The sequence below is a fragment of the Xiphophorus couchianus genome, chromosome 9, assembly GCF_001444195.1.
Source record: "Xiphophorus couchianus chromosome 9, X_couchianus-1.0, whole genome shotgun sequence".
Classification (NCBI taxonomy): Eukaryota; Metazoa; Chordata; class Actinopteri; order Cyprinodontiformes; family Poeciliidae; genus Xiphophorus; species Xiphophorus couchianus.
Window position 1 is genome coordinate 16,759,189 of NC_040236.1, and position 22,828 is coordinate 16,782,016.

Below are 22,828 nucleotides of genomic sequence, written 5' to 3' on the forward strand. Positions count from 1 at the left end.
GATGAATCACAGTGCTCAGATGTGTGCTTTCATCAGATTTCTCTCTCTCCATGCTGTCCCACACAGGACGCAGACAGAGGACGAGGGTCAACAGGACAGAAGGCTTTGAGGGTGTCAGGCAGTGCTCTGTTACAGGGTAGACGCTCAGAAAGACAGACTACGATGACCTCCATCGAATAATCCTGTAAGCTTATATATTTCCCTTTATATATCTTTTATACACTGCTCAAAAAAATAAAGGGAACACTTAAACAGGTGTTTAACACTTAAAGTGTTCCCTTTATTTTTTTGAGCAGTATATATGCATGTTCATATATAGAATTATTTAAATATAAATATAGATCTAGAATAAGAAAGTAATAAACTTGAGTGATAAACTAAAAGTGCTTTGTTTCTGATATCTGGAATGTTTTGAGCCTGTTTGCGTTGTGTGTCGGCTGGACGGTCGGTCCTGTTGTGCTTGGGAATGGTCTTGGCATATTTCAGTAATTATCTGTTGGCACTTGCGGTCCCTTCTCTGAGTGGGCACACACCAGGGAAGGGATGACAGGGCAGAAACTTAAAAAAAAGAAAGTGAGAAAGATGGCTAAAAATACTAAGAGGCTACAAGACATTTCTCCACCTGATCGCTCAAGTAAGGGTGTGTGTTTCTCCACGACAAATAGGGAAACTGTATCGCTAATCAAAAAGGATGATTAAAACACATCAGCAACAATAAAGACACTGGTGGACTTGGTGATGCTCGTCTTTGCTTTGCGTCTTCGCCACTGGAATAAAAGTATTTACAGGACTGAGTGTGTGGTGCCTCCTGTCTTATCTGTGCTTTTACAACTCTGGATTATCCTGGCAGTGACTTGCGGTGACTCAGGAGAGCCGCAGGGCAGTGGCTGTCTGACTGAGCTCCAGACATGGCGTTTTAAGCCCCACTTTGACATTTTCGTCTTTTTTTTTTAACCACGGCCCTCCTCTGTAGAGCGCTGGTCGGACTTGAGCTTGACAAACTCTTTGGCCACGTCGTCGTTGTTGCGCTGGGAGAGGATGCGCAGGACGGTGAGGCCTGTCTCATCCATGTGGATGCGCTTACCCAGCGGCAGCCAGCAGGCGGCGCTGCCCTTGGAGGCCACATCCTTGAGCTGCAGGACGGCCATGCCCACGGTGCGGTCCTCTCGGGCGAAGCAGTAGTCCTTCACACACACCTGCAGCTCGTAGCACTCTGGACCCACCTCGTTGCTCAGTGTGCTGCAGAGCAGGGAGAGTGAGTCAGGGTTCGTACGCTTTTCCCACTTTAAAATTCAAACACTTTTCAAGCATTTTAAAAAAAAAGTTTTCAAACTTTTCCAGCCCCACACTTTGTAGTTAAAACAATACAAATGAACTAAAAAAAACTATTTAAATTCACTATCATATGATATCACTTATTACTCTTGTCCATATTTTTTACAGACAATCTTAAACCTTCTGTAAGATTAGTGACATCACCAGCAACTTACAAAGTGAAGGTTTCATTGTATTTGGGAGCCCAGCTGTTGTTCTTCGACTTGGTGGCGTACTTCCTCTTCTTGTCGCTCAGGTGGGGACCGATGATGTAGACCTCCACGAACGGGCGGAATATTCCCTGCGTCTGCCACCTCAGGTCGTTGGCAGCCACCACTGAGGCAGAGAGGAGACAAAAAAAGAGGGAAAGTGAAAGGGAAGGCGTGGGTGATGATGAGAAAGAGGCTCATGCGGAAAAAAAACAATGCAAAAAAAACAAAAAACGTGTGACACTGTGGAGTCGTGAGAAGCAGAGAGTGAACAGGAAAATCCTGGTGCTTTCTTGCTGCCTAGATGCAGCATCTTGCCCAGAGAGTGAAAGTAGAGGAAGAGAATAATTTCAAAATTATTCATACCCCATGAACTTTAACACTTTGCCATTTACTCTGATACCCTTATATAAAATCCAGTGCAATTAAATATATGTAGATATATACCGTAAATCAGTCATTGCACAACTGCAAATCTATCAACACATGACCATACACTGAAATGCATAGATGATGATGGAATGAGCCAAATAGAGAAAAAACAAACATGTGCTTTAGACTTGCACTTTAATTGCAACAAAAACAAGATGCTAAATACTAATGCATAACATATTTTTATATTTTTATTTAGAAAATCATCTTGGTGCACCACAAAACATCCAAATACTAAAACACTTTGAGGTATGTGGTTGCAGTGTGAGCAGCAGTTTCACAGGTGTGGATATATTTTGCATGTTCATATTTTTATTTGACAGCTCTATTTTACGTTTGTCCCATGGCAAGCTTTTGAAAAAGTAGTTTCGCTTTTATTTTGTCTGTGAGTGTGAAAAAAAAAACTTTACCTTTCACTGTGACTTTATGTTCGCCGGTGTTTGGATGAGTGAAAACCTCCACATGGATGGACACTTCGCCCACAGCGTCGTCCACTCCGGTGCCTGACATAAAAAAAATGGAGAAACGAAAAACTATTAAGACTTTGCATAAGAAATAAAACCCACCTCGTATCACTAGCCAAATATTAGCAGATGCCACAGGGCTCTCATGACCATTTTCTCTTTGTAGGCTGGATTGAAAAACAAAAATTTGCAGATCGTTTCCCTTGTAGTTTTATACAACATAGATAATGTAACAGCAGGAAATAAAATAGACTACAAGGATCCGATTAAGAACATGTCGTGGTCTTCAAGTGGAGAATTAGCCATTGAGGCTATGAGTGGGCAAAGGTGTTTGATAAAAGCAGGACTGCTTTTTTTTATTTGTGCTGAGGAGCAGAAATACAACCAGTTATGGAGGCGTAGAAATTTCTCTTGCAGCTCTGAAGCCACAATACAAAAGAGCTTAAAGATGAAGCCTTGACTCAAGGCAACAGCGTTTACATACAGTATGCAGCTGAACTGTGCAAATGTAAAACATTGGATAAAGATGTAGTCTTTTGATGCTAAGAAGAACAGGCTAGAGAGAGATGAGCTGAGCTTGTGGCATCATATTCAAAAAGACTCGAGGCTGTAATTGCTGCCAAAAGTGGATCAACAACATATTATGCAAAGGCTGTGATTTCTTGGTTTCCAATTTTTTATAAATTTGTAAAACACTCAACATTTTCCCCCATTGTTATAATGGGAGTCTAATCTAGTACAATTTGTAACAATGCTGTAAATTATCAAAATGTAGGAAAGTGAAACGTGATGAGTACTTTCCAGATACACTGTACAATTTTGAATTGTACCCGGTCATAGTTATAGATACACAGTATCTGTATAGATGCAGGGTGGTTAGTAAGAGGCAGAGAAGAAGAAATGAGATATGTTGCAGAGGGTAAGTTGATAGTGTGCAATACGTCCTGATAAAGATCAAGTCAGCTCATGCTCAGACGGATCTATACAGGTGCACACACCATATACTGCCTTCACCCAATCATGGTGAAGGCAGGTTGTCATGGTTTATGTTTCTTGTATAGCTAATAGTACTCTTAGCTTTATTTGTAATTTTGTCATGAACTTCCACCAGCACCAGATTCAAGAGTCATTAGTGACAGATGGACACTCATGGGCATGCATGTCATTTGACCTTTAAGGATACATTTAAACAGTTCTTTTTCCAGGGTAGAAAGATTGGAATACAGTAATTGTAAAAACAAGACCGTTGTGCACAAATATGCTATTTTTACACAACCTCATTTATAATCAATAAAAGTCCCTTATCAGTTTACTGATAAACTATAACTACATGGTTTTTACAGTCAACAAGCTTGTCGCTTAATACTGACTAGATTTTTGATCAGTCTTCTTAAATAGTAGAGCTCATTTAAATTGGTTGGTATCCTGGCACAGACACCGCTTCAAAACAAAGTTTAGCTTCCAAATGTTTTTTTTTTTTTTTTGTCTGACCCATTTTCTCCAGACGGTAAAAAATTCAGTCAAGGTGTTGGCTTTGGAGGAGATGCCTCTTTGTCAGTCGACAGCCTCTCAGCCTCTTGACAAGTTTCTTCATGAACATTGACTGTTGAATACTAGCAGTGTTTCAATTTACGATCCTTTTAAGCTTGAGCAGTTTTAGTGTTGTTCTGTTGCAGCCTAAGTAATTTCCTTTAATCTAAAGACCGAGAGGTTGAGTCAGACCTTGAATCTTAGACATACTTCGGCGTTTCAACAAACCAATGGTTTCAGCTAGTTTTGGACTGAGCAAAGCAGAACAGCATCAAGCTTCTACAATGACCTTCATCCTCAAACTTGTAGACAATTTATAGACTATGATTAAAAGTCAGGTCCATGCCAGGAAACTAACCAATTTAAATAAACTCTCCATTTCAGTGAGGCTCTCTTGGAGACAAACTGCCTGGTTCCTCCAGATGTTAGACTGATTTCGGATGATGTTTCTGTCTTGCCCTAATGGATTGAATCAGGAGACAGTGGACACATCTTTCTGCTTTTGTTTTTGTGTGTGTGCTGCAAGTGGTTTACATTCACATACACCTCCAGAAGGATACAGTGACAGATGGACATTCATTTTTAATGTTTTAATTAGTGTCTTCGCTCAACAACTAGAAGCGTGTGTGTGTGTTTTAACCAGTCACCCACTAAACAAGGTGTCTGTGGGAGTTAGACGGCAGAGTGTTCCTGGCATGCATCTCTCTGCGGCTCTCTGGGGAGCATTATGGGATTGTGGTGGTTGATCTGCCAACAGGACCAAAGAGAGCAGCAGCCATCCATCTGGCGCTGTCTATTCTGAGGGGGACGTTCACGGAAGATGAGAAAGAAACTTTGCTGGCAAATAAGAAGAAAAATGCTCCAAGAAGCTGAACTATTTTCCTCTTCAGGAAAAACAGCAGAAAATAAAATATTGCATCTTCCCATGACTCTTCACTTATGTCAGTAAGGGATAAAGTAGATTTATACTTGCAGTGTGTAGACAATCAGCACCATTATCATTGCATATTTATTTGTCCCACAGATTTCTTTTTTTACACTTAAGTAGTTATGCAGAACTGAATCTGGCATTTAAGCAGTGTGGTAAAAGGTAGTTTAACTATTCTATTATAAAAGTTAAAATCTACATCACTGAAAATAGGGACATTTTAACATTAGGTAATCTGTGTTTATGTTTCGGAAGTTGTCAAAAATTAATTTTATTGCATTTTCTTTTCATGTAAAGAAAGTTCAGGGCTCGAATCCCAGCCTAACGTCTTTCTGCATGGAGTTTAAATACTCTCCCCATGTTCTCCCTTGGTACTTTAGCTTCCTACCATAGTTCAAAGTCATAACTATTAGATTAATTGATCTCTAAATTATGCTCAGTTATAAATTTGTGTGCATTGTTGCCTGCACTGTGATGTACTGGCGACCTGTACAGGGGGTACACACTTGCCCAATGACTGCTGGACAGACACCCTGTGACCTTGCAAGGATAAGCAATTATGAACAAAGAATGGATTTTCTTCTCCCTGGTATTTTTTCCAGAAGAAAACACTCAAAATGTGACAGGCTTTTGCTGCAGCTCTGGCCATTTCACACTTAGCTGAGTGCCTGAAATCCAGCATCTCATGATCATCAAGGCATTAAAGAAGATGCACGCAAATGCTCACTGAATGCATCCAGCTTCACGCATGCTCTGTACAAGTGTGCAAATCTGCTGAATGCAGAAGAGTCACAGGTTTTTATGCTAAACTAAACTGACAGAATTTGAATCAGCTGACCCAGGGGAATATTTTTGATTTGCTCAGTTTGCATCATGCAGATGAGTCGAGGTCTCTTTGTGTTTGTTTGTGTTTGATGATAGAGCAGACAAGGGCAGGGAGCCCTTCCAGACAAAATGAGCCGGCAGCCATCATCTTCTTAACAAGAACCTTATTCATCCTTATTTGTCGTTTTTCATTTCCAGCACAAAGAAAGGGGCAGTTCTGCAGAACAAAGGGGATTTCCTCTGTGGTTCTCATCATTAACCAGGATTACTTTGTACTTCTACACCTTAAGGGAAGGAATAGTCACATTGCTCATTCATTCACACACACAGACCCATTTGGCACGCTGGCCTTTCTTGATAATTTCATGCTACATCAGAATTGCTCCACAGTTTAATGCATTTCCATCATGTTTTTCCTGATGTCTGTCCATCATGCTTCAGTGTCTGCTCATACATACTGTCAGTGGCGTATGTATTCACTGCAGTACATACAGACATCAGCGTTCATGTTACATGCATGAATGCATAAGAATCCTACTGGTGTGGCGGGCGAAGTAAGAGTGTATTATTCATTTTGTGCATTGCATTTCTCTGCTGGGATGAGTTTGAGCAGGCAGGAGTTGTAAGGGTTCTGGATGCATATGAGGGGTTGAGGGAGGTTGGAGGTGAAGGGAGTTGGGCTTTGATCTGGAAACTTTCTGATGGTCTCAGATGTCTCAGGGCCTGAGCCTGAGAGCCACATACCCTTTTCTGGGTAAACATCCTCACTAGTGGTGAATCTCACCCCCTTCCCGCCGAACACTGGCCCACAGACGGGGCAGGAGGAGGAGAAAGGAGAAAGACGCAGAAATAAGAGGTTTGCAGGGATTCAAGTTCAGAATCACAGTGTTGTAAAAACAGACCAACATGTATCAGCATTTTCATTAAAATAGGAAAAACTGTTATTTCTATTTATTAACACCGATGTTTTCCTTTTAAGAAGCATTGTGCAGATGGTTTTAAACACAGGCGAATCTGTAAAATCTTCTTTAGCATTTTGCAGAGTTAAAGTTGAATAACTCATCCATTGAAGTGGCATCCCTCTGAGCGGTGCTCAGTGTGTCAGCTTGAGAGCTAACACAGAGACAATGGCTGCTACTTAGCTTATCTGATGGTGTGACAGAGACTGAGCAACAAAACTACAGTGAGTAAGAGATCAGAAATGGTGGATATTATGGATATATATATTTTTTTCCCCACAGCAGGTAACTGGTACATATGTTCAAAATATTTTTTCAGAGTTTCCTGTTCGGCTAGGAAAAAGCTTAGCATGAGAAAATAATACTTGTCTACACAGTTTGGTTCTGCAATCTCCAAGACACAGATTTCCCAGACAACATACCTGGGTGGGTCCCATATTGGATAAATGTGAACAACAATATGGGAACCACATGGTTTTGTTCATGGTTTCCATGGTAGCCTTACCTGGGTTTGCCCAGATAGAAAGCCTATTTGGGCAAACCCATGAGAAGCAGCTTAGAACTACAAACGTTTTATTGGAATTTGATGCGACAGGCTAACACAACAAAATACATATTTTTAAATGAAAAGAAACTGATACATTGTTTTGGAAATTTATTTTCAGAGCTAAGATGTGGAAGGCATGACCTACATTCACATTCAGTTGCAGTGACAGTGGCACATCTTTATGCTAATTTTATCTTTACACACATTTTGACTAAAACGTATGTAAATATATCTTTGCATAAGAGTTTAAGCTCCATAAAACTAGATAGACATAGTTTGTGAAGAGCAATACTCAAATCTTGTTGGATTTAGGTCTGAACTTTGAGCTATTGAAACAAACTCATTGGCTGTTTAGTAAGTTTAGGTGGACAACCTTGTAGGTTTTCAGTTATGCCATACTTTTCCATTTTCAGAAAATGATTGTAGTTTAAAAAAAAAGTATAAACCATATATTATTTTACTTTACACTTCACAATTATGTCCACATAAATCCAAATGAAATACATTGATGTTTGTGGTTGTAAAATGACAAAATGTGAAAAGATTAAAGACGTGTCAGTGGTACAATAAATTAGATTTATAATGTCCAAATAGAAACACTTAAAGGTAGAAAAAAACTTTAGTTTACCTTGGGCATTTTGCGACTGGACAAAGGTCTTAATGAGTTTGTCAGTGGCCTGAGTGTAGAGGGACAGGGCGTAGTGGAGAGACTGCAGGTCAGGACTTTTTTCCAGGAAAGTTTTCTTCAGGCCCACACCACCAGCATGGAAGTATTGCTATTATGCAGCAAGATAAACCACAAAACAGATTAATTATACTTTAATTAAATTTTACGTAACAAAAATAAACTATTTGTAGGTGTCATTTCTAATTTACATTAGTAAATTAGAAAGAAACAGATTTCTAATACAGCTTTTCTTGTACCTTGTGCCTTGAAAGGATGTAGCTTAGGATGAAATTATCCTATCTACAGTAAGGTAACAGAAAGCATAAGGATTACCTTGATGGTGTCCAGAGCCAGCTCGATCACAGCACACTGCTTGGGTGATAGTGCTTTGGCCTCTTCACGTACCATGTGCTCCTAAATAGTACAATTGCAATGAAATGATGCAAAAAATGACAAATCTCTAGTCATTATCTAATCTTGATATTTAATAACAGATTAAATCTTTTAGCTGAAGCAGCGGCGCCAAACTCCAGAGTATAAAATTAATGTACCTTCAGTTTAGACAGCTGTCCGAGCTCCTTGGCAGCGTTGAAGATGAGCTGAGTGCCCTGAAAGAGACGGAGGAAGAGGAGGTAGAAAGGTAGATAAGTAAAGTAAGACTTGTTTAGTATTCTAAGAAAACAGGACTATAGGGCTTAGTGTCACACAGAGGACAGCAACGTTTCTGACACATACACATCTAAAGTATAAACATTCACTCTAAGCAGCTTTACTCATGTCATGGTAGTTTCCTTCAAGTGCTCCTATAACACTTATCTGTGTTTTATTCATACCACAACATTACACTCTGCTGCACAAACAAACACACACACACACACACACACACCCACACACACACACACAGACACACAGTACAAAGGGAAAGAGGCTCAGCTCAAAGGAGGGGGAAGAAAGAAGAACAAACATGATCTCACACAAACACACACTGTTACAGAGCAGCTGTGCAGTTACACTGTGGTGAAAGCAAAGAAAATCCTCCAGCTAATGCAGTACTCTGGTAAGAGGATCTGGTAAGTGCTGCAAACAGCACCTTCTAATCAATGTTTCTTTAAGCTTTAAAAGTTTGATATTGGGGTGCACCAAACTGGTGTTAAGTGGCTGTGAATCATTGAAAACTGAGAAAAGTATAGGCTGCTGAGAAATTTTGCAATAAAAACAAAGAGTGTTTATTTTGTCTCTGACATTCCCAAGTGGACCAGCACCAGTCTGTATGATAGTTTAGAGAAATCCATTTTTCCTGCTGTATTGTCAAATAATTGAACAGAGGCGTCTCATGTGCAGCTACTGGTAAAACAAAGATTTATTTGCCTTTGTGTTTCACTAAGCTTTTCGTAATTCATTGTGATGCTATTTTTGACTGAAAAAAGGCAGACGCTTACAAACACTCATCACTGGCATGAAAGTCATATTAATTTAGGGCTTTTAAAGATATTATAGATTTCTTTATAGCATTCATTCACAGACTTCATGGACTAACAGAACTGCACATAATTTCAATGAATCTTCAAAACAAGAAGTCAGTGTACAAGTTTCTATTCAGCTACATGAAAAAATAAGTATATACTGCTATTTGTTTTCAGGTTTCAATTATTTTCCCACTGATTTGCAGTAAAGTTGAAGAATTTGTATTCACTCCTCCTTTATTATTCCATCAAATTTGCATCTGCTACTATGACTGATTGTGATTATATTGCTGTGAGTATATCAAACATTCTTCTTGTCATTTTGGCCAAATAGCTCAATAAAAATTTCCTCTAAAAAGCATTTGGCTTGTCCAGTTGATTAGTTGATCTGCAGAGTTTATTTTGCATCGCATTCTTCTTTTTCTATATTGGCACTCTCTAAAGCAAGGGTTATTATTAAACAAGTTTTATTTGTGGACAGAGATGCTGGTGTTCTATTAGCAACCAGGTTACGACAGGCCTGAGCCAAAGTTCTTGCTGTGTTGTTTTTGAAGAACCTAACAAATTTCCTTTCCTCCACACAAAAACTACTTTAGGACAGAATGTTGCATGCTAACATTAAGCTGTTAGAAAATTACACCATTTTCAAACTTAATGAAGATTCAGGGAGTATAACTTAAAATCAGGTCTATTCCAGCACACTAAATCGATTTAAAGTAACGCTACAAATTCGATCCAAGAGTGGTCAAATATACAACCCTAATGCTGACAGAAGATTGGTGACAACTACTGAAAGCATCTAGTTTTATTTTTTTGCAATTTGACAAGGCAATTTGCAATTTGTTTCAGCCCATATTTAAATTTTGACCTTAAGTAGATCTGGAAAAATCCACACACTGAGATTGTTAGAATAACCACATGAATAAGTTTAGAAAAGCCCCCAAATTAATATGCCTTAAAGTCACTCATACAGTAGTTTGTGACTTACAATGGGAGTGTACAGTCAAACTATACGTTGCTTAAAAAAAAGACCAAATTGTGTACAAGTAGAAAAACAAAATCTATATTTCTACTGCTTTGTTGGACTGGAGAGCTGAGAGACAGAGACACAGAGAAAGGACATAGAGAGAGACAAGACACATTGATCTGAAGGAGTTTAGTCCTTACATCACTGTGAGAAGCACTCTTCAGCCTCCCCTGGAAAGAGAGTAGTGGTTAATACTCGGAGCAATGGCCAGTCCCTGCTGCTGTCTTACTTTACTCTCGTTTGCTACATGGGATGTGAGCTACATTGCTTAGCAAAATGCACAAAGGACACTCATCACAACCAGAGATGTCTTTTTTAGTTAGTGACACTTTGCTCTCTAAAGCAACACCATAATTTGTGCTCTTAGATTTGACTCTTGGCCAAGAAGAACAGTAATACAACAAGAATAGCAAGATTCATACAAATATGCAAGTACCACCTTTGAACTCCATACTTCATAGTACAAAAAAGTACCAAGGAGCACCCAGAAGCGAAATGGATTGTGTTAATAACATAAGAAGATATCTAAAAGTAACTAATTTTTTATATGTTGAAAGACTAAGTAACTTGATTAATGTATGTCTGACAGAGAATAAGTAATTTAGCAAAAGCCTCTACAGTATACTTGACTCGAATCAAATAAATCTTACAAATTTATGTTTTTATAACATACAGTACAGACCAAAAGTTTGGACACAACTGTGTGTCCAAACTTTTGGTCTGTACTGTACCTGGTGACATGGGTATTTAAAACCAATCATTGCAATACTGAGAAATTCAAGTACAGCAAATAAATAAAAACTAAGGAACAAACCTTTTATAATGGATAAGATTTAAAGCATAAACTGAAATTTCAGGTGTGGAATAAATTAGAAGATCGCTACATTTACTGTCACCAAAAGTGGCACACAGGATAATCACATCGGGTGAATTTGATTAGCATATTGTTACTTATTATCTTGAAGGGGTTTGCCCCATTGAAACCTCATTTAACTTGGTGTGATCCTGACTGTTGAAGTGAGCTCAAATCCCAGGGTAAAATGAAAAGATTTGTCTGAGAACTTCATTAAGAATGCCATAGTAGCTTAAGAGATTGGTAAGGGAATTAAGAAAACACAAACTAATTTCAAATCAGCAATTTCACTATCTAGAAAATAGTCTACAAGTGAAGGACTGTCTCAGCTTGACAAATTCCCCCAGAAAGACCAAAAGATGCTTAAAAAAACTCAGAAGCCCTAAAATGTAGTTAAGAGGTGGATTTTTTATTTAAAAGAACTGAAATTTTTAAGGTGTGGCAAATTTTATTTGCACAACTACAGTGAAGAACTGCTTGTGATGTTATTTGTACTTTTGATTGAATAAGGTACTGCATGGTGCTGCAGCTTGTATCTTGTAGCAAGATTGTCCTAGATTTGACTCCCAACCAGAACCTTTCTGAAAGAAGTTTGCATGTACTACCTGTGCATGACTGGGTTCTTCCCTCGTTTTGTGATTGTTACAATGTATTGCTGTATATTTGAGAGTTATTTTAATTGTTAGGGCAGCACAATAGTAAAAAACCTAGAGATGGCAGCAATATGAGTAAATATTGTAGGTTTTCCTAATCTACATCAGCATCTACGTTGTTATCGGCCGATGTTAGTAATTTTTTAACATGTTGGTATCAGTCCGATAAGTAAAACTAGGCTGATATAATGTTGGTTTCCATAGTGTTGGTATTTGTGTTTCTGGAGGGAAAAGGGTTGGCTATGTGGGATGCAACATAGGAATATGTGGCTGTTTAAATAAATCAGAAAAACAGTGTAGGCAGTGTGGTTGCTTTTACTTAGTATCAAAAGTGTAGGATAATATATATTATCTATATAAAATTTGCTAATACTGATTATCGGCCGTAACAGCAGCATCCATATTGGCTGAAATTTTCATATCAGTGATTACTTCCTGGAGGAATCAAGCGAAGGTGAAAACCAAAAGAAATAGGACATTAAGTCAGCCCATAGTTTTGAACTATACGGACAGTAATTTCTTTTAGGAAATAACAGTTTGCATGTCAGTACTGTATACAGCACCACGTTGTTACAACATAACATGAAACTAAACCAGGACAGACCAACATGACAGGTCTGCAGAGACATACAGTGGAGTACAGTGTTGTACAGCAAACCGAGAGAAAACTGAAGTGTTGAAATAGATCAGATGCAAGCAACAAACCCACAGTAACGGATAGGAGGGCAGGGCAGTTTAAACGGGTAAAAGAGATAGAGGACAAAGGAAAAAGGGGCAGGTGATGGGGTCAAGACTCCCGATACCAAGAAACCGAGAGATCAGGGTCATCCCACTGAAGTCCCAGTAACAGGACACATTGGATGAGAAGAAACAAGGCAAGACCAGGCGGAAAAGAGAAGTACCACTTCCTGTTTGAGGAAGAAAAGAAAGCAGAGAAGGGGGTACTGATAGATGAAGATTACTGCGGGAGAGTGGCACCTATGAGACGTATTCAGGAATGCACCATGCTTCTGTCCTCTCAAACAAGAGACAGAGCTAAGGGAATAGTAAGAGACAGAGCAGATTGGAGCAGAGAAATTGTGAGGAGGGAGTAATGGAGCTACGCAAAAACGGGAGGAACGGGTGGCAGCCACATAAAGCAGATATTCGACCACTGTGACAGACAGACAGACACGCAGGAGTGCTGTACTTACAATCATCTGTGGAGGGAGAGCGGAGCAGGATGTAATAATAACCACAACAACAATCAGAAAGAAGGGTCAGTCAAGCTGCAAAGAGCCCCACATCAAGCAAAAACACATGTTTGGGCTCCCAGGCTGAAGGTTTGTGGACTGTCTAACACCTGCATGGAGTCTGAGCTGAGTGCAGGTGAAAACTGAGTTAGCCAAAATAATTCTCTTTTTTATAGCAAAATCTGTCTCAGTAAATGTGATGATTTAATAGATTTTATAGATTTAGCTTTCTTTTTTCCTTTCAGTTAATTAATCGGGAAACCTACAGAACAAAAGTATTCATACTCCCTGAACTTTTTCATGCTTTGTCACACTACCACTGTAAATTCAGCAGAATTTATTGGGACTTTTTGTGACAGGAATACAACATAATTGTTAAAGGACATGTTTTAAAAAATTTCCACAAATTAAAGCGCAGAAAGAGCGGCATATACTGTATTTTTCAACAATGGCTTTTCCTTGTCATTCTTCCAGATTTATGGAGCATAAGAGAAAAAGCAGTCAGGTCTCCCACCTGAGCTGTTGATCTCTGCAGTCCCTCCAGAGTTGGCATGCACTTCTTGGCTTCTCTGAATATTTTTTTGTCAGTTTACAAGAACGGACATATTTTTTGTTACTTTTCAGTTGCACTATCTTCTTTGTAATTGAGGGACGATGGATTGAGAAGAACTCTGACGGACACCCAAAGTTTGAGATATCATTTTTAATCTAATCCTGCTTTAAACATTCATCACAACTAAATTAGTTTATTTTGTTGTTCTTAATCGTGTTATTCATGTAATAATTTTCACTAACAAACCTCTGAGAACTTTACAAAGCTGCTGTGTTCATACTGGAATAAAATTACACACAAGTGGACTTTATTTCCTAATTTGGCAACTTCCAGAACAAAGAGTTTCTGAATAAATAAAAAAATATATATATTTTCCTTCCACTTCTCAATTATGCCCTACTTTATATTGGTCTAACACATAAAATCCCAACAAAATAATGTCAGATAGTTGTAATGAAAAAATAATTTCAGGGCGTATGAAAATATTCATAAAGCACAGTATGTGCTTGTAATACAACCGACGTCTGCAATGCCATGTATCATAACTAAATATAGTAACTTTATTTTCAGTGATATGAGGCTCTTTAGATAAAAAACCCAACATAAACAACATATATAAATATATATATATATAAAACAAAGCAAAATAATAAGGAAAAAAGAGGCTGCTTTCCATAATGTAACAGTCTTTTTGGAAGTGGGCCAGATCCTTAGGGCAAACAAATTTAAGCCAAACTATTGCAAACCACTCATAAAGCAGGATTCTCTCCAAATATTTGTAGGGTGACACTCTGGAGAGCAGCCATGAGCTGATGCTGAAATGATATGGTGCAATCCATTTTCCCTGAACTCTTTATTAAAATACCCGATCTTGGTTGCTCGAATGAACAAAGACACTGGTGGCAATGTTGAATACTCTGTATATGGAAGGAGGAGAAGAGAGCTGGGTGGCATGTAAAAGCAAAGCAAAAGCAGTTTGATCTTTTGTAAATATAGGACCCATCTTGAACAGCAACACACACGTTTCCTCTTTTGTTATCCACTTTCTCCCTTTTCATTGAGTCCTTCCTTCAGCCTTTAGTGTGTGTAAGCACATGCTTTGGCATGTGTTATATATGATTCTTGCTTTACTAATTATTTCCTTTATGCTGTGATAAAAATCAAAAGACGGAAACTTTTCATTTTTGGTCACAGAAACATTCACTGTGACTTTAAGACATTAAAAATGTTACACAACACTGATATTAGCTGTTTGCAAAGATGGTCTGAATGCATGAGTATTTATTCACATTAGAAATATAAAGCACATATTTGTTTTTGCCTGCATGCAGTGTTTATTTGGTATAATAAACCCAGAGTTTCAGGTAATTAATATGCAGCTTTGCATAATTCTCCCTGTGCACTCATACTTGTCTGAGCTCTCACCGTTTGGTCTGTGAGTGGAGGCAGAACGATGGTTTTCTCCATGGTGTTCATTACCAGCTTCCACAGCTCCTTCAACACACGTTTTAGGACAGTCTTCTCACAAATCTTAGCAAACAGAGAGAGGCTGGAAAAAAAGAGATAATGATAAATACTAGAACTCTGTCAACACAACATTTTTAAGAAAACATTGTTATGCTTCCAAGAACATCAGTATCTTGCAGCAGAGTGAATGGCTATATAATAACAATGGATTTCAAAATACATGGATGTCAGTAGAAACAGGAACAAATATGTTGAATAATTATGTGTCTGGATCACTTATTTATCTCCTCACTGCAGAACCTTAACTTTAATCCTTCTTTAGATTAGATGAAAATGCCAAACTGCCTTACTTGCTGTCCAGGAACTCCATGATTGGCTGCAAGACGTTGTCGGCGTCCTGGGCCACACTGCTGGCGTTCCCTACATTCGACGTCCCTTTCACCTGAGCCAAGATGTCGCCCATCTGCTTCACATTTTCTTCAATGTGAGGCTGGAAACTATGGCGCAAAACAAAATGCAGCTTTACGTGAGATATGTCTGGCAGCAATCTATGATGTGGTTCAAGTGAGTGTGGGTGAATTTCCACCTGACGGCAAAGACTCTGCTCAGATCATCCATGACATTGTTGAGCTTCACTTGCAGATCTTTCAGGATATCACTGGCCTCCACACACAGCTAAATCAGAAACACAAATGCACAAGTACAACTTTTATAATAGAAACAGTTCTAAGTGATCACTTACTAAAATGTTATTTTTGTTTTATTAGATAATAAAAAAAACATAACAAGCAAAGTAACTGGATAAATCAAAGAAATCTACATTTTAAATGCATTTTATTTTTTTGTTTAATATTTTTTTGGTCAAAAGTGTTAAAATATTATAGCTGGTTCACATCTTTCAGGACTTTCTATACATTTTATTATTGTATTTATTATCATGTCTGCTGAATGTCTCCTTTATTTGCCTCAATAAAAACAGCATCAAGTCTGGCTCCAATGCTGATTCTAACTATTCATATAATAATCCCGTTAATTTTGTCTTACATTAAACATTTAAGCTTATATAACCAATAAAACTGTTGTAAAAAGATGTGAAAATTCAGTGAGCTTCACTGCTCGAGTGTGAAGTTGTCCTTTAGTTTCCTTCTCAGTTTTATTTATGGACTCCACCATTATAGTTTAAGCAGTTAAAAGCTGGGTTTACTGTCACACTTGCAAATGCAATATTTTTTCTCCACTTTACTGGTGACAGTATAAGGTGTCTGGGCTGCATTTTATCATCTCAAGTTCAAAATCTAAAATACTTCGACTGATCAAACCTGAAATGTATAACGCTCCTCTGAACAGAGTCTTTAGAACATAATTTGGGACTAATTAAACCTTTATTCCGTTTTTTGAATATGAGAAAACTTTGATTATTATTATTATTATTATTTTTTTTTTTAAATCAGGCCCATAGCAAAAGAGACAAGTATTATTCTGGACTAGTCCAACGATGGCCAACATCCAGATTATACAGACTCTATGTAGTTTGTGATTTCTTAAACTTTCCCTCAGTTTACAAAAATTTTAACTATGTCTCTATAGGTTTTCCCAAAAACAGCTAAAATCTCACCGCATGTTGTCTGTCAAGGGATCTGGATTGATAATAAATGCTAAATTTGACTGATGGATTAGGTCTAGTATTACTTAACATAAAATTACAAATGGTATTTTAGCCCAACTAAAATGATTTTTTTACTAAACTTTGGAATAAGCTAACAGATTATAGCAAAATAAAGACTTTTTATAACAATTTAAACTTCACTTGAGCTAAGATGGTCATAAATGGAAACACAAAGGATCAAAAGTATTGAGTAAAGGTCCCTCTAGTATGAAATAGTAGGCGCCCATGTGGCAGAGTTACTCACGTCTTTTCCACCCATGGCTTCAAACATTTTCTCCAACTGAACCCTCAGTTGTTGGATGTTGTTGATCAGAATGCAGGGCTGAAAATAAGAGTTTATATGTGTCTGAACTAAGATCTTTCAAGACAAATCTGTTCATTTGTTTTTGGTAAAACAAATTGTTTTCCTATATAAAATAAAAATAAATACTTTATGCAGGCTCAATTAATCACTTACCACTTTCTCCATGGTAACATAGTTGGCAAACAACTTGGAAATGATATCAGCATAGGACAGAAGAACATTGCTGATGGTCTGCAAAATACACATAAAGAATGTTTAACTTTGTTTTTTTTTTTTTTTTGCTTTGAAATTTGAAAGTGAGGAATGAGCTGCAAGAAACACCCGCGATCAATCTACCTTGGCAAATCGCTTCATGTAATGTCCTACGATCTGTGGATCTGGACACTCTAACTTTCTGATGATCTCAAAGCTCTGGTTGAGCTGGGAGAACACATCCACCACCGAACAAGAGAAGAGAGCATGTTCTGATGTGACCTGGAACTGCAGAGCAGAAAAACATGGGCTAAGAAAATTAAAAAGCATGAAAAAATGTAAATTATGAATTAGAGATTAATGAATCTGCAGCAGGAAGAAAGTCAGGATACAAAAATGTGGGGAAATGTAATCTTTGCCCAACTAAAACCATGTAGGCTGAGAAACAGGTGCTATATTAAACCGATCCTTTGATGTCTGTCACTGAGTGTCCAACTCCTGAGACCAGACAGTTCAACAGGCTGCCGGTAACAGGTGGGGGGATTGTCGGCCTCATTGTAATTGGCTGGTTAGCACCTGCTCTCTAATTGGATGGGGTGTCTCAGTGTGACCAAGGGGAGTCTGTGTAATGAGGTGAGGACAGCTTTCATGCACTTACAACTGTAGAATAAAGCCAGCAATGCCTTACTGCAACAGAATTTCTTCCCTGTTGCTTGAAGTAGAGAGGAAAGGTTTTGGGGGAAGGCAGAAGGAAGATGAAGCTTTGAAAGATAATAAAAGAATCTGAAACCTTACCCCATCTTTTTTGTCTCTCTCCAAAGCCCCGTGTAAAAAGTCACGAGAGACTTCCTCATTTTCATCCAGCCACTGGATGACGAACGGCTCAAACCACCTGCAGAACCCAAACATGCTCACACATATTTGCGCCACATGTTAACTTTTGTTCTTACAAAAATGATGATACTTACGCAGGGTATTCAGGCACTCGGCTCTTGAAGAAGGGAAGGTCTTTGCAGTATTCGTTGTACAGCCATTTAACCTTAAAGTGCAGGTTCATGTAATCGGCACTCTTACACAAGCGGTTTTTCTCATGTTCTGAAAAAAGACAGAAAACATAAATCCATTCAGATGTCTTCCTTAACTTACAACAGTTCTGCAGCAAATTGACTTCTACTTCTGCTTTTCTTTTATTAAATGAAATCGTCATTCATCATCATTTGCATTTTTATGTACTCATGTCCAGCGTTAATACAGAAATTTGCCTGACGAACTGAAACTGGAAGACTAACAGATATTTTCTGTAAAAATATTAAGTTCACTGTCCATATAAATATCTCTATATCAGGCTTTAACAGTTCACATACTGAACATTTGATTTCAACTCACCTTCCATTGCATACTTCATGTCCTGAGCAAACAGATTCCACATTACTTCGGCACTTATTTTTCCAACGTTGAGCTCCTGGGGAAATCTTGATGGAGAAGAACAAAGAACATGAAACTCATCGAGTTAAAGAAAGCTACTCTAATGTTATGAAGCCAAAACTGATCTACCATTCGTTTGCTTAAATTTTATTGATACATACTGGTTTAAGCAGGGAGTGTAAGAGTTTTTGTCCTCCTCAATGATGGAAACAATAAGTGTGATGAGTTTGGACCAGAAGTCCAGGTTCTTTATACTGGGTCCCTGCTCCTCAGGAGGCACAGCGCCCTGCTTGGCCTGGAACAAAATATAGCAACTTTTATCACTGAAGTCAACAGTGTTGGCTCTCTGTTAACTTTTAAAAAGTTTTACTAGTTAATATGACTGTTTCTCCCAAGTCATGCATAACTGCATATATTTTTTGACATAAACACATTTTTATATGAGAGTACTCTTCATTTTGACCTGTCCTGTATAGGCACTGCAAATCTTTTTCATGTATATTCATTTTCAGCTTGTCATTATAAATTGCCATTTAGAATTAGATAAGCTTCATTATTTTATGTGAGCTGCAAACTTAAGAGTCTTTCCTCTTTTGTCACAGTTGGACTCAGGTCACTAGCTTCATCAACTTTCTTGATAACAAGAATAATTTTAGCAAAGTATTTCAGGAAGTACTTCTGATGATTTCTCAAATTACAAAATACATTTGTAGAAAAAGGGAGAAATAAAAGAATACAGTGTTGATCTTAAAAGTTGAAATGCTGTGTTAATCACAATTACAATTTAAATGTAAATTAATTTAAAGAATATATTCAAAATACTTTTTAAATAAAGTCCTATGAAGTTTGCATTGTAACAGTCTCTGTTACTGGAGAAGATAATCAGTAAGCCAAAGTATGTAAAGGTCAACTTGAATTTTCCAAAAGTTAAAAGGGTTTGTGGAGAGAAGGGTCGAATTCTCCAGGGTTTGAAGTAGTTTAAGATGTGCGGTAAGAAAAAAAAGCTGCAGGGATAAAAAGGGAAAGAATTATCTTGCAGACATTTCCCGCAAAATGCTGCCACATCCCTGAGGATGAAATGTTTTATTCAAAGGGAAAAATGCCTATTTGAAATTCAAAGGGGGGCGATTTAATGAACGCTTGAAACAAGTTCTAGACATCCGTGTTGAAATTCCCTGTAGAAATTTTGGATTGAAGAGCCTGGCATATACAGACTGCAGAGATAACAAGAGCTCAGCACATATAAAAGGCATACACGCAGAGCAGTCACAGTGCTTTTAACACATCAAATAAGGACAGCTTAATTAGTGAGAAAAAATGAAGTCCCAACAAGGACAAATCCTTTTGTTCTTTTTTGCTACAAGGAAGTGCTGTTTTTAATGATCACCAAGTTAACTTTCCGAATGAGCTCCAGGTTATGTGATTCAGGGAGACTAAATAAAACTGAAGTGAACTATATTTGCTCATATTTTGGCGCTATAAAAACTGTCCACATCCAGGGTGTGCAATTGTGATTCCCCAGGTCTGGTGCTTTTTACATTTTACATCTAGGCCTGCGACAACATGCCCAATTCAAATGCCGTAGTTCAATTATCTCCTCATTCTGACAAAAGGTTCTGCAGGAGCCTGCTATTAACACATTTATTGAAATCAAAAGTGTTTGAGCAGGGAAACATTTACAACATGCAGGACATGCAGGAAGAGGAGTGTCCTACTTCTTTCTCAGTTTTAAAGCTGATAAAAGACAGTGAAAATTTATTTACTTAAATACAGTATATTACAGGGTAGAATTATGTGTCTTTGTCTCAAGTATAGCATGCTTGCCCTACACCAACATAGTAGCACATACAAAATCAAAAGTTTTAGTAAATTTGATGATATGTCAGAGATTATATAAATCATTTTAGGGAGTCAGTCAGTCCAGTGCTGTTGCCTCTTACTGGGTCTGTTTGGTACTCGCGGCTGTAGAGTTCGTGACAGTTATTAAAGATGTACTCGTAGGTGGAGTTGAGGCAGGCTTTCACACAATCCTTTACAACCTGACTGGCCCTGGGTGGGGACTGGAGCTCCTGAACCTGAAAACACAAACAAAACAATGCAGTCAAACCAGATGACCTATCTATTGACATGATGTCTGACCATGTTTCACAGTGAGACTTTGAAGGGGACCGCACCTTCATTCTGAAGAAGGTAATACTGGTGAGGAGGTCAACTGTGGATTTGAGATCCTGTAGTCTCTCAGGGCTGCTGGCCGGGAAGTTATTCTGCGGTCACAGGAGAAAAAAAACAACACACACACACACACACACACACACACAAAAACACTAAACCTCAATGTAACATTTCACATTAGCCTTTATCTAGTGTGTCTATGTGCAAGATCCAGCCCTGTCACACAATTTTCACCGCCAGTGAGATCTCAGCTTGCTGTGTGGGTGGGTGGTGTTTCCTGGATGTGCGTGTGTAAGTTTGAGAAGAAATGTCACTCTAATTAACAAAATGCCTCTTGTTTTTAGTGTTTCTCCAAAAAGGGAGAGTAAAAATTGATGATGCAGAAGACATAATGAGAATTATGTGTGTGAGTGTGTACTTCCTGAAAAGAAAGAGCAATCTTACTCGATACATGGAGAGGTCTATCCTTAGAGAGTTGTGCAGCTGATCTAGAAGCTTGACAAATCGCTCTTTCTGTGGGTAAAACAAAACAGGATGAAAGACTTAAAGAATTTGAATGAGAAATTTATTCAAAAAGATATCCCCCACCTCCATAAGAATAGAAGAGCACATATTTATTCTATGAATAAAATATGTATGTAGCATATAGATATTTTAGTATCTCACTCCAAAGTTTGAAGCAGCAAATCGGTCAGAAGCAGAAACATTGTTGGTTGCCTGGGTGGTGTGGGCGTAGTAGGCGTTGATGTTGGCCAGCAGGGTGCTCATGACTGCAGGCACACCTGGGCACATGTACTTGGATGACAAGCAGGCAAAGTGACTGTAAATAAGAAATGAAACCATGAGCAAACACCGGATCTCAACGGCTTCAACACATTACTGCACAAAATCATATTCTAGGTCCTCTTTATATGTATTGATATTTTTAGATTTTTAACTTAGAATCGTACGTCATGGCTTGGTAGATGGACTCCACTCCGTAACGCATGGCAAACTCGTCTACTATTTCTTGGGGAGTTTCCTCAAAATAAACTTTCCAAGCATCATCTCCTTTTGCATCAGGGATCTTCACCACACCATTATTCTGGATATCTGTTACATAATGAAAGAGATTCTACAGAAAAAAAAATACAGAAACAAAGTAAAGTGAGAGAGGTTGAAGGAGAAAAACAATAAGAAACAAAGATGAACATGGGAAATATACAGTACAGAGGTTTGAAATGAATGAAAAGTAATTCAATAATTTTTTCACATCTCAGTGGTTTACTGAGGCGTAATTAGGTTTCATACACTGTATAGGTAGCATAGTGCAAGCTCTCAGTCCTTTATGTCTGTTGGTTATAATGTATGAAGTACCATGAAACTACATTAAGAGGCCAGAAGAAGCTGCTGTGCAGACCATAAATGTTAAACCACTGAAACACACACAGGGTGAGTTTATGAGAACTTATCTGAAGCAATAAGTATGATCATATATCATTTAAGGTTCACCTAATAAGATCTGCTGAGTAATGAGCCGAGCAATGACTCCACTGAAATCCGAGATTCATCTACAATCAATCAGGTGATTTTTTCTTCTGCACAGAGTCAGAACATAAAAGCGTCTGTCTTCGCTTTGTAGGACAGGGACTAGTTTCTTTAGAGAAAAGAATACTCCATGGGATATTAATCTGGAAAGGACCATTGCCACATTATCGCTCTTATTGTAGTCACAAGTTCCTAATCATATTTCAAATTGTTTTAAGCTTTATAACTGCTCTCACTGGCAATGTCTAAGTTTGGGTACCATCTTGTAACCTTTTTCTGACTAACAAAGATCAGCCTATGTGGGTCAATGCTGAAGAGCATGTTCTGCTGTCTTTCCCATTTTGAAGGGTTGCTAAAACTGATGTGCCTTGATATAATCTCTGGAAAACAAAAAGACAAGCACATAAACTTAAAAAAGA

General features: G+C 38.1%; 1 protein-coding gene across 10 annotated transcripts in view; it reads right to left on the reverse strand.

Moving 5' to 3' along the window:
* Nucleotides 1-296: 296 nt before the first annotated feature.
* Nucleotides 297-22,828, reverse strand: part of unc13a (unc-13 homolog A (C. elegans)) — a 46,808-nt gene continuing 24,276 nt past the window's right edge. For 2 of the 10 annotated variants that reach the window (XM_028027082.1, XM_028027089.1), the window contains 24 exons: nucleotides 21,833-21,996; nucleotides 21,549-21,702; nucleotides 21,327-21,395; nucleotides 20,885-20,974; nucleotides 20,651-20,785; nucleotides 18,872-19,005; nucleotides 18,672-18,757; nucleotides 18,254-18,380; nucleotides 18,081-18,177; nucleotides 17,430-17,573; nucleotides 17,247-17,324; nucleotides 17,034-17,111; nucleotides 15,710-15,798; nucleotides 15,474-15,620; nucleotides 15,082-15,205; nucleotides 13,065-13,070; nucleotides 10,506-10,535; nucleotides 8,427-8,483; nucleotides 8,209-8,289; nucleotides 7,837-7,984; nucleotides 6,447-6,503; nucleotides 2,366-2,458; nucleotides 1,491-1,650; nucleotides 951-1,239 (listed from right to left, as the gene is read on the reverse strand). In XM_028027082.1, coding sequence (XP_027882883.1) covers nucleotides 951-1,239; nucleotides 1,491-1,650; nucleotides 2,366-2,458; nucleotides 6,447-6,503; nucleotides 7,837-7,984; nucleotides 8,209-8,289; nucleotides 8,427-8,483; nucleotides 10,506-10,535; nucleotides 13,065-13,070; nucleotides 15,082-15,205; nucleotides 15,474-15,620; nucleotides 15,710-15,798; nucleotides 17,034-17,111; nucleotides 17,247-17,324; nucleotides 17,430-17,573; nucleotides 18,081-18,177; nucleotides 18,254-18,380; nucleotides 18,672-18,757; nucleotides 18,872-19,005; nucleotides 20,651-20,785; nucleotides 20,885-20,974; nucleotides 21,327-21,395; nucleotides 21,549-21,702; nucleotides 21,833-21,996 — 2,637 coding nt within the window. Of the gene's footprint in view, nucleotides 1,240-1,490; nucleotides 1,651-2,365; nucleotides 2,459-6,446; nucleotides 6,504-7,836; nucleotides 7,985-8,208; nucleotides 8,290-8,426; nucleotides 8,484-10,505; nucleotides 10,536-13,064; nucleotides 13,071-15,081; nucleotides 15,206-15,473; nucleotides 15,621-15,709; nucleotides 15,799-17,033; nucleotides 17,112-17,246; nucleotides 17,325-17,429; nucleotides 17,574-18,080; nucleotides 18,178-18,253; nucleotides 18,381-18,671; nucleotides 18,758-18,871; nucleotides 19,006-20,650; nucleotides 20,786-20,884; nucleotides 20,975-21,326; nucleotides 21,396-21,548; nucleotides 21,703-21,832; nucleotides 21,997-22,828 lie in introns of all 10 variants that reach the window. The other 8 variants (XM_028027091.1, XM_028027084.1, XM_028027090.1 and 5 more) reach the window with 6 other exon arrangements.